At 39.8% G+C, this 12,198-nt stretch overlaps 2 protein-coding genes across 6 annotated transcripts in view; both read left to right on the forward strand.

Moving 5' to 3' along the window:
* Positions 1-1,173: 1,173 nt before the first annotated feature.
* Positions 1,174-3,056, forward strand: mid1ip1a (MID1 interacting protein 1a). The gene is made up of 2 exons (XM_077537509.1): positions 1,174-1,327; positions 1,441-3,056. The coding sequence occupies exon 2, from the start codon at positions 1,760-1,762 to the stop codon at positions 2,285-2,287; it is 528 nt and encodes a 175-aa protein (XP_077393635.1). The 5' UTR covers positions 1,174-1,327; positions 1,441-1,759; the 3' UTR covers positions 2,288-3,056.
* Positions 3,057-7,431: 4,375 nt separating this feature from the next.
* Positions 7,432-12,198, forward strand: part of LOC144030056 (cyclic AMP receptor 4) — a 101,919-nt gene continuing 97,152 nt past the window's right edge. Inside the window, exon 1 of one of the 5 annotated variants that reach the window (XM_077535968.1) lies at positions 7,432-7,595. In XM_077535968.1, coding sequence (XP_077392094.1) covers positions 7,515-7,595 — 81 coding nt within the window. In that variant the 5' untranslated portion in view covers positions 7,432-7,514. Of the gene's footprint in view, positions 7,596-8,139; positions 8,206-9,330; positions 9,383-12,198 lie in introns of those variants that run through there. The other 4 variants (XM_077535973.1, XM_077535972.1, XM_077535971.1 and 1 more) reach the window with 4 other exon arrangements.

Here is a 12,198-nt window from a genome sequence, read left to right on the forward strand (position 1 = left end):
AGTGATTTGTACACGTGACAGTGTAAAGCATGGGAACCTTTTTCCCATTTGGGGTCGTTTCAAAAGCTCTCGAGGGTCTTGCACGGGGCCACTTCCAAGTGATCCACAACTTTCATGTGGTAAGATGGGCTGCTTGTTGCTAAAACCGCCCTACAGTAATTCCTACAGATGCATACAGTAGGCCTATTATAAATGACCTCAAATGGCTCTGAGTAGTGCACAAACCACCAAGCCTGGCAATAATGTTCGGGATCCAAGGTGGGACCATTTATTGAGACATCAGGTATTTGTTTATTCGTTGTTTCTCACAGTAGACCGTTGGAGATGACGTCGATTGATCCATTCTTTATTAACAACAGTCCATAACATGAACAGTTACATTTATCAGAATGTGAAACTTTTTGACCCACCCAGACACTTAGTCACTTCAAAATAAGGTTTCTCGAAAGAAGTCATTAGTCTGAGATATGGTAGTCCATAAGTGATTTAAAAACTAACAAACAAGCAAAAAAAACAAACAAACAAAACAGGACAATACATGGGGGTCATATTAACATTAAACTTTGATGTCAAGTAGGGGGCTGCAATATTTTGTCCTGCCTGCTGCAAATGCCTCCCAAGTTTGAGAAGTTTGCAAGTTTGAGACCCTTGAATTAGATACTATCCATCCATTCATACATGTCTATATTTCTGTTCGAGACGCATAAAATGGTGGATATCACAACTGACTTTGGGTAAGGCCTTCTCACTAAACTAGTCATGTTACCACTGTAGAATTCATAGTTGTTTACAAATAAGGTTTATTTGATCGGTTCTGTAAAGCACTTTGTGACCTGCGGCTGCTTAAAAGCGCTGAATAAGTATGACTTTATTTGACGTGAAATAATTTTGAAAATGCAAAAACCGGAAACTGCACCCTCATCAAAATGGTAGCTTTTTTTTTCTTTTTTTCTTTTTTTTTGCATCAGGCCGCACCCTTTGAGGTGAGTTTTAATGAAATCAACTGCAAATTACGCCATAAGCTCTTTGGGAAGTGATTACAGCACATGAATCAGCATCTTGTTTTAGAAACTTTTTTTTAGTTATTATTTTAGCATTACAAAAAGACGCTTATACACGCCTTCGCCGAACTTCCAACACGTGCTACTTGTTTTGCATACGTGCCGTCTGATTGGCCCAGAGGCGTCCCGGCGCAGGTGGCCTGATGGCTCATGAATATTCATATAGCTTGCTCGTTCTCCCACGCACGCGTGTGTCATGTTTGGAGAATGCAGGCTGAGTTGCCGCAATTAATGACTTACCGCAAACAGAGTCGGAACATTTCAAGGTAAGATAACTGAACATAAAAAGAAATAAGCGACGTGAGCGTATGTTGTTGCTTTTTGTCTTATTATTGGATATCCACAGACCTTTTTGTTTTTGTTTGTGATTTTTTTGCAGCTCGCTGTCACTTTGGAGCCCCTCCCCGCTTCGTTCTCCTCTGCCGGGTGCTATTCACGGTCACCCCAGCTCTTGTTACAGTTGACTGAAGTCGAAGAACCGGACAAACGGGTCGAGCAGTTTAACCCTTACTATATTTAAGCCGTTGAGCATTCTCTACTTAAAACGGGGACGGAAAGTTAAACGTCAAACAACGACAAGGCGTGAAACTAAGCAACCGAGTTCGGCCACCAGCTGTGCCTTCCCCGGAGTCACAACCCGGAAATTATCCGCCACTTCATCTCTTGTTGGAAATACAAGAGAAAACTCCGCAGGCAAAATGATGCGACTCCTTCCCGAGACTCCCGCTCAGAAAAACTCCCTCTTCAACGCCATGAACCGCTTCCTCGGGGCGGTGAACAACATGGACCAGACGGTGATGGTGCCCAGCCTGCTGCGGGACGTGCCTCTGGGCGACGACTCTGAGCTTTGCGGCCACAAGTCGGACGTGGACGAGGGCGACGTGGACATGTACAGCTACTACCAGCTGCTCAAGTCCATCCGGCGAGACATCGAGTGGGGCTTGAGGGTCTCCCCGGTCGTCAAGGAGACGCCGCCACGGCTCACCCGCATGAACTCCATCGCCTCCACGACCTCGTCGTCCTCCTTCGCCTCCACGACCTCGTCGTCCTCCTTCGCCTCCTCGCTGTCATCCGCTTCGTCAGAATACGACGAGGATGAGGAGGAGGAGGAGGACCTGCAGAAGCAGTTCCAGTACCACCTCGCCGGGCTCCAAGGGGTTCTGAGTAAGCTCACCACGCAGGCCGACTCCCTCACCAAGCGCTACAAGCAGTCGATTGGACTCTAAAAAGCAAGCAAGACTGTTTCTGTTATCAGAGGCCATTTCAAGTCCTTTGAGGGCCACTAAAGTTATGATGGAAATGGTTACTTTATATCATGAGCATTTGTGGGTTATATGTTTTGTGGGGGTTTCCTCTAAGGGTTTTAAACTTGCAACACCTAAAGGCCCATCCGTATTGTTACATTTTAACTTTGAAAATGGTTGAAGTGAAGTTGAAAATGACTAACCCACGAATGTATGATGAAGATGGCAGCCTCCCAACTTTTACAAGTACTAAGGGTGTTAGCCTACTGGATTGAGGATGTGTTGAAAGTGAATGCAACTCAAGGCTTTAACAATTCTTTTTGCACTCATGGGCGTTGAGTTTTTACTTTGATTCGCAGGTAAAATATATTTAAAACTGTTATTTAACGTGTAATTTATTACCTCAGGGCATGTGAATGTTGAGTTAAAGACAGGATACGTATGTGTGGTATGAATCGCCAATTTGAAAATGTTAATGTGTGCGTATGACCATGCAACTTCTACACTGATGTCTGAGAATGGGGAAAAATAAGGAAGGAGGTATCTGCTTAAAAAAAATGCCTGTGATTTCCTCATTTCCAACTTTGGTCAATGTAATGGAATCAACTGATAGTTCTGCTTTAAGAACAATGACGAATTCCATGAGATCACTTTGTATGTCAAACTGACTGGATATGTGCCTAAAAGATGCGTTCTTTGCACCGTTTTTCTACTGATTTGTCAAAATAAAGTTTTGTATTAACTAATTCAATTTTATATGATTCTGACTATTCATTTCATGCAGGATGTTACGATCCTAAATGCAAAGTATTCAGATTCAATATGAGTACTAGCAATCGGTTATTTCGCAAAAGTATGCAGAAAATTGGACATACTTTCATTCAGCTAATGGCACAAAGTATACGGAATATTGGATTTTAGAATGGTGACAGTTTGAACCAGGAACTGATTATTTCTTGGTGCCATTTATTTCCTGTGGGAGGGGAAAACACTCAGAATAAATGAGAGCAGATGAGAAGTCGTTTTGGGATGTCACATTCTAGTTACGCACGAGACTAAACAGAGAAAATAAAAACATGTTTTTGTTTTTGGGAGCGCTGCGTCAGTTACGTCCCAACTGCCTTAAATTATTAATCACTTGAAACGACAGCCATTCAGCGACGTCTTATCCGCATCGTTAGCCACTTTGTCGTTCCATTTCTGTCGTCTTTCTAGTGGCACAGTATGTTTTTATCGCGCTCATTGTTAACACGACAGCCTGAAACGACTCTGGATCATTACCTCACTCATTTTGATGTCATAATTATACCAATGAAAAGCGTGCCCGACCGGACAAGTACGTTCTAAAACGTCTGCACAATATGGAATGTTAACAGTCATGTTCCACCTCATACGACAACTCAAACCACCTGAAGTCCATTTTGCTGTGATCTATGTGTATAGTCTACTATATCCCAGAAATGTTGCTCTGTTAGCTCTGTTGCCTTTACCTAAAGAGTAAAAAATTTACAAATATGGTCTATGCGCCCCCATTAGTCTGAACATGGCATTCTGATTAATATTACGTTTGTGGAATATGAATTAAGCAGAAAAATCCACCCTTTTTTAACCATCTCAGGAGGCGGCCATTTTGCCAATTCACTGCGCCATAAAATGACATCACTGATGTTCACAAGCTGAGCCTTTATGCTGCATTTGAGGGAAGGTGGTGATTTATCCCACTTGAATTGTCTCAGTTCCTAACTCAAAGCGTTCCAGGTGAATGTAAACAACAAAGATGGCTGAATATCTTGTCTTCAAAGCATTTCATGCATTTCACCGAATAACTTGCAGGGAGAAGATGCAGGGAGATAACAAATCTTCGCAGTCAGTGCAAATTACGTTGTTATTTTGAATAACAAAAAAAAACAAAACAAAAAATTTAATAATAAAGGAAGAGTATGTTTTTATTTTTGTAAATTATGTTCTACCATTCACATTCTTTGTCTCCACAGGGGGCGCCACTGTCGAGTGACGTCAGATTGAAGCTGAATTTGAGTGAAGTTGAGGTTTCACCCCACCCCCACAGCTATTCAATTCAGACTTCCCACTTCAAAGGGGCGTTCCAGTGCACTTTTCCTGGTCGAAGGTTAGAAAAGTCTGACATACCAACTTCCTTGAATGCGGCATTAGGCTCTGTGATGTCATTTTCAGTCGACAGCAATTGGCAAAATGGCCGCCCCATGAAATAGATAAAAACGGGTGGATTTTGCTGCTTTGTACAAAGACAATTTGTTGTGGCTAAATTGGCCTTAATTTATATTATTATTATTTTTTTTTTAAGTAAGACATGTTTTAAAGTGCTATTGTTTGACAATATTTAAATTTGCACATTTCTATTATCAAACTAAATCAGAAGTTGCTCAGTACTTGAGTCCCCCCCCAGATGAATGCTTACTTTCTCAAGTCATTACTTGGAGGACTGCTTATTTTTATTTGAGTCGTACTATTTTAAAGTAACAGAAGTCTTACTTGAGTACAATTTTGGATACTTTCCCCAGCCCTGATCAATCCCCCCAGTGTACGTCCGCATTTTACCTCATTACTCATCAATTTAATCAGCCCTGTTGGCCTTCTTGTCTCCCTTCCAATCGACTCCCTGCCATCCCTTGTGTTCTCCCAACCTGCGTCTTTGTTGTGTGCCATTAGTCTTGTTGTACCTAGTTAATTGGTTTCTTTCAATATGTGTCAGATCCTTTTGTTCATCCTGTGAGTTTTGTTGTGCAGATCGCCATTGTCTAACGCTAATCTCTGGAAGCTTTTTATCTGAGGCAGCTTTATTATACATATCTTGTTTGTAGAGGTGTTTTTTTTTTTTCTCATTTAAATAAGATTTGTCAGCCCTTTAGCTTTGCTTGTAAATTGGAATGACCAAGGTCCCAGGTTGTACAATTTCTACTCCGACCCAAAATTCTCGAAAGAGTGCCATTTTCAGCTCAGCGAGCACCTCAACTATTAACGCCACAATGTGTTTGGACAACAGTAATGAAACCCCAAGAACAGGAAATGGAATTTATTGCACCCTGCACTCTCAAACAGTTGACTGATCAACTACTTTGGTCAATTCGGCCGAACTTTCTCGGTTGTTTTGCACAAAACAAAAATCGGGTCATTTTGTATAAAACAACCTCAAATATTGGATCGTTTTGTACCCAACAACCCAAAACATTGTCCCTTTTTTATCCAAATTGATTATTTTTGACCCCACAGTTTTCAGAGCGCAGGGGGAAAATGGTACACACATTTTGTCCTGTATACTCAGTACCATATGGCGGAGCACAAGTCAACATTAAGGTTAGAGAAAGCATGGCACACCACTAAGTCAGTTTAGCATTAATAATGAAGACTCAACTCCCAGGTACTTTACGCCATCATTTAACTAGGGCAGGGGTGTCAAACATACGGCCCGCGGGCCGGATCAGGCCCGCAAATGAGTTTAATCCGGCCCGCGAGATGATTTTGTAAAGTAAAAAAAAAAAAAAAAAAAAAAAAAAAATTGTGATGTCGGACTAATTAATCAGCTGGCCACAATCAAAACAAATAAATTTATAATTTCACAAGCAGTCCTAAAATGAGCAATGCAACTTTGTAGGGGAATCGTCGTCCTGGACGTCATTATTTTACACACAACTTAAACTACGGGTTGTTTAATTATTATTATTTTTTTGGACTCATACACCGACATAAACGTGTTAAATACGTCACAAATTCAATTACTGGTAACACAGATATGACAAGGATTAACATCCTTATAACATCATTAACTGCACCATGCAATGCATTCTGGGAACAGTATACAGTATATGCAAAACAGCTCGATTTAACACGTCCGGAAAGTGCTACATACCATTTGCATTTGTGTTATTTTTCGGAACAATATGATTACAGTTGAGCTCCGTAATTTAGGGCTGGTCCACGAAAATCTGCTTATAATTGACGGCAATCGTTTTTAAGTTATATACCGTTATTTTCCCGATGCGGCCCACTTGATAATATATTTTCCTCCATGTGGCCCCTGAGCTAACATGAGTTTGACACCCCTGAACTAGGGTGAGTCCACAATTTATAGTTTTGGTTTTGTTTTATCTACTCTGAATAACATAGACAAATGTTGAGTTATTTATTCAAAATTACTTTAGAGTTTTATCAGAGCACACAGGACCAGGACAGGACCACTTATATCATCATCATCAAAAAAATAAAATAAAATAAAAAATAGTATGGCATGTAGAGTCGAGTCAGTCGACTGCCTTTAAAGGGTGAATAATATTGGTTTTAGACACCGGGTATTTTTATTGTTATGTTTTTAATTGTATGATTGTAAATGTTACTTTAAAAGACTGCAGTTCATGAAAGTGTTAGGATGGGAACTATGTTATGCTGAAACACAATATTTTCATTACTTCCCATGGAAGAATATGTGTTCAACTGCATATGTTTTTTTTTGGTCTATTTCTTGAGATATAATCACCACATCCATTGTGTTGCTATTTCACCTGACTTTAGGGGGGGAAAGGTGCAGCTGAACCTGCAACACTCACATTGTCATTCTAGCGCAACACATCAAATTGCATAGCATGCATGCAAACACACAAAAAACATCAGTAGTTGTTTATTCCTCCCACCCAAAAGAGGGCAAATAGCCCTCAGACATTTTCAGCAGACACACCCTGTGTGTGACATTTCATTCTATTCTCTGATTCTCAATGTTTTGCACTCACAGATGCCAACGTTTTGGACAAAGGTCACGCGGTTTGCTACATTTGACTGTAAATGAGCTGGCTTGTTTTTGAATCATCGGCATGTGGGCATGTGGAGATAGCGCCATCGTGACTGGAAGGGGAATTGCCAGGGAGAGGTTGCTGGGGCAGGCCAACTTGTCACGACCTGGAACTTGAAAACATTATGCCATTAGTGGAATTACTTCTATTTATAGACAGGTTCTGCGTGTTTCTCATCTCCACTTGATACAATAAAGCTCAAACACGTGCTGGTTAAACGACAACACTGTAATATCGTGCAAAGTAATGTAAAGAACGGCAAAATTGTTTGCATTATTAGTGTTTTTGTCCTCCGCGCGTGCCGTAGACCAGGAAATGGTGTGCGTTGCACAGCCCAAAACCCCAAACAAATCGAAGCTGATTTTGTCAATAAACGTAAGCGAGGTGAAATGGACAATCCGAAAATAAAGTCAGCCATTAACGACTCACGCTGTGTAATATTTAACACGGATTCTGAGGACTATCGATGCGTAAGTACTAGCGCACGTTTGGTGCAGTTCTGACAATTGGCTCGTTAGCAACATGCCTCTACATCGGTGGTTTCTCTAACTATGGCAACACTAACACCGGTTTATTAACAGCGGAATGATTAATTTGGAGGTTGTTTTAGTAGGTTGACCATTACAGTTCACACATAAAAGAGCATTACTATGCGGTACGGCCATGAAAGTAACCTAGATGTTGCAAACACCTGCACAGTATCATTAGCTCCTGGTTGACAAATCAAACCAAAACACTTTGCCTTCGGATATTTACAGCAGATTTCTAGCGAATTATCTGCTCTGCTTTCACGGGGACAACACGTTTTCGCTCAATTGGCGTGAACTCCAGCCATGCCTGCTGGACGCACCTTATTTGTTTTGGCAAGATTGTGGAAAGAGCAAATAACTCATTATCTGCTCGAAAAGATAAAGTGAATTCAGTCAGGGAGGGGACTGGGAGGGCTACGTGAGTGCACGTTGACCGTAAATTACCAAGAAGTGCTCATTACAGTTGGTTTAAAGTGCAGATATTCACTAATGAACTCTTTGGTCTTCCAAAGTTATACAAATCATTTACTAGCAAGCCCTCTCGAAGACGGTAAGCAAATCATTCAATCACTATCGCCCCATGCTGTCAGTTAATTCCAGATGAATGCATTGGTAAAGCTGGTTTCTACTTCAAATCACCGAATGCATTTTTATTAATTTAAATGTTTTCGATAGACGATTGTTTTGCTATTCAAAAATATGCAAAACTGCAGTTACTTGGTTGACTCACGAGCTGAGTATCTTAGACATCTTTATAATGATAATTAACGTTCCATTGGCAGTAACAGTGTGGACTCCTTTGTTACAGTTTGGTACCTCTTGCCCAGTCAGTTGGGATTGGTTCTAGTTACCTGTAATGGAATATTCTAATGGCATCACGGTGCACTAGTGGTTAGCACATCCACCTCACAGTTCTGAGGTCAGGGGTTCAAATTTGTGTTCTGGCCTTCCTGTTTGGAGTTTGCATTTTCACCCTGTGCTTGTATGGGTTTTCTCCTGGTACCCCACTAATGTCCCACATTCCAAAAAATATGCCTGTTAGGTTAATTTAAGACTCATATTGTCTGTAAGTGTGAATGTAAGAATAGTAGGAGGTGCCCCTGTGATTGGCTGGTGACCATTTCAGGGTGTACTTCTCCACTTGCACAAATAAGCTGGGATTGGCTCCAGATACCAGCAATCGTATTGATTACAAAAGGTAGAGAAAATTGATATTTTGTAAACAGTGGCAAATGGGAGGAGGCTTTTATTTGTTACAGCTTGTGGAAATTATAAAATTTAAGACACAATGTTGTTTTGTTAGAATATATTTGAGGTGAAATTAGGGTTTACAACAAAATAAAAATGACTACTGTGAAAAAAAAGTAATTAAATGGCAACAACTATGGAAAATTGGGAAAAATAAATGATACCACAAAAATGAAACGCCACATAGACCTGTCAGTTTTCTTGAATCTGCATTAAAGACGCTTTGATCTCACAAGGTCTTTGATTGTGCACACTGCACGTTTGCAACATGCAGTTTAATCAATCGACGAGATTGTTTACATGGTTTAGTTGCTCCTGTTTTGGTTTTCAACAGAATTCAAATAGGCTCAGCAGTTAACTCTTGTTCGGTCATTTTAGGCCAATGGCTGTCTTATTTCCTCCTTTGCCAGCCATGGTGGTGTTAGATCGAATGATAGCGGCTGTGGGGAAAAGGCCAAAGCAGCAGCAACGTAGCACAGGTGATCATGCAGATATTTGCGCTTTTAAAATGCAAGACGGCCGCCGGCGCCTTTCATTTCCTGCCAGGCGAGCACGTTTTTCATTCTCGTCATTCCTGCTTTTGCATGTTGAACATGCTTGTCTGTCTCTGGCGGTAGTTATCAGATCAGTTTCAGGCTGCTTCTAATGACCTGTCAAAATAAGCTACATAAGCATGTAAAGGTTACACTCAGTTTGTGTTTAATGTCTGTTGTAACCACGTTTGCCTGAATGGAAGAAATTATTTTATCGTGCATTCTCAAGATGTCATGCCCTTCTTAATTGGTCAGATCAATTGCAGGCTGATAGCGTGTCACAGCCCTCTTCACTTTTATGACCTGTTGAAATAGGTCACGTAAGCATGTAAATGTGGTTCAAACATGCTCTGCTTGAATGTTATGACATTTATTATGGAATCTCTACTTGTTATGGACAAACAACCTTATCAGTTGACAATATCAGTTTCATGCGGGTATTGTTAGAGCCTTCTTGGGTTTTATGATGTAAAAAATTGGCAGCTGGGCTCATAGATACAATTTTTGTTAAGCGTTTGTTGTAAATGTGTGTGAACCCAATGATTCATTTTATTGTGCGCTTTTTAGTTCTTATGCACACTCTTCTTAATTGGTCCACTCAGTTGCAGGTTGCTAGCATGTCACGGCGGTCTTGAGTTTTATAACATTCTGAAATAAGTCACATAAGCCTGTAAATGATGATGTTAAATGCTCTGCTTGAATTGAATGACATTTATTTTATTGCGTATACTTTAGTTGTTATGAACAAGGAACCTTGTCAATCACTTTCGGTTGCAATATGGAAAAAAGTTCTATTACGAAATAGGCCATTTTATATCACAATAGCAATATGCCACAATGTGGATCTTTTCAGTTATTTATACAAAAAAAATAAAAAATACAATGCACAAGACTGCTTACTGAGATAAATTGATTGAAAAAGATCTACTCTAATTTTGAGAACATTTTTAGAATTTATTGTGTAGACCTCAAAATCAAAACTTTTGAGGTGTGAAAATAAATCACATTAGTGATATTGTATATATTCATTATGTACTGTAATGTACCTTTAATCTTCCAGGCCGCTTCTGCTGGTTGAAGCACAGTACGCTGTCACATAAAATTTCACATCCAGTTTAGCTACGTGTGTAGCATTATTTTATGTAATTTTCTCGACACACTTATTATAAATAGCCTGCTATATTGCTGTTCAAAGGTGAATACGCTCCACTTTAACATGGTTTTAGCCAGACTTCTCTGAAAAGTATACTCATTAACCCAAGTACTTAATTCCGGTGTTTCACGATAATATCAGATTAGCTTAGCAATTAGCATGGCTTCTTCATCATTCCCTCTGTTCATTACTCCTCATAATCCCTTCATGAGATGTGACCGTACTTGTCACAAGTGTAGCTTACTCGCCTCCATGGACGTTCTCGTTTCTGATTTAGGAGTGAAACCGCAACGTGTTTAGCCACTATAAAAACCCGCCAAAGCTCATTGCTTGCTACCTAGCTGCTAACTAAGTAGCACCGGTCTTAACTACCTCCGCGTTGGAGACGTAATTGCGTCTGTGCGTACACGTCCTGTCCAGCAAAGCTTTTTGGGAATGTCTCCGCCATTCTATGGGGAAAACGTACAAATCTGTGAGTGTCAGCTTTTCATTGTGTTTTGGTGAAGCGCAAAATGTAAATTTAGACTTGCAAACTGCTATGCTGCTTTTTTCAAGCCTTGTGTAGTTTGAAGAAGTTGGAATACTCCGAATCTTGAGGTCCTCCTTTTTTGTATAGATTCATTAATAATTAATGTTATGTGTTTGCTGTTGTTAATTATTTTCCAAAAAAGTAGTATTCGTTAATATTTCGTTCACTCACTTTGTTATTTATGTTAGATTTAGTTTTGCACCTTAACTTTGTCATGTATGATGACTATGTATCATGATTATCACGTTCCTAGTTTATTGTTCAGTCTGCCACCTGGTGGCAGCTGTGTGGAACATGCATGTTAAGTAAAAGATTTTATTGATCAAATAAGATGCTTAATCTGTCATTATTATTCACTATTTGCTGTAATCCACCATATAAAAATGTAATTATTCACCTAAACTATGTATCGTCAAATCGCTCTAGTGTTGTCGTAAACATGCTTATGGAAGGAAATTCACTGTTTGTATTTTGTAGTTATGGACAAAAAATCTTAATCGGTCAGGTCATTTGCAGGCTGGTTGCATGTCACAGTGTTGCGTGTTATGTAGAAATAGGTCACATAAGCATGTAAGTGTGGCACAAACAAGCATTGCTTGAACGGAATGACATTTGTCTATTGTGCATCTTCTTCTTTTCTACCTTATCAATTGATCCTAATCCTATCAGTTTCAGGTGATTAGTATCACCCTCTTGAGCTGTATGATATGCAAAAATCACAAGGTTAACAGAAAGACTTTGCCTGTAGCGTACTGTTTATTGTAAACATGCTGTGTTTGCTTGAAAAGCAATTTGATTGTGCAAGCTATTATGAACAACATTCTTAAAAGATTAGATTGGTTTCAACAGGGAGTGTCACAGCATTCTTGACATGATGTAGGACTATGACATAAAGAAATAAGCTCATGGACACAGTTTTTACTTGTAAACACATTTTGTTTGCTTAAAATCATTCTTTAGTTACGGCTATGGACAAACAACCTTCTCATTTGCAACCTCTGAGGTTACGATCACTTACAGCGCAAGCTTGCACACTTTATTTATAGTAAGAGCCTCATAATAACTAATTGCTTCTCATTT

This window comes from Festucalex cinctus, chromosome 11 (assembly GCF_051991245.1).
Source record: "Festucalex cinctus isolate MCC-2025b chromosome 11, RoL_Fcin_1.0, whole genome shotgun sequence".
NCBI classification, from domain to species: Eukaryota; Metazoa; Chordata; class Actinopteri; order Syngnathiformes; family Syngnathidae; genus Festucalex; species Festucalex cinctus.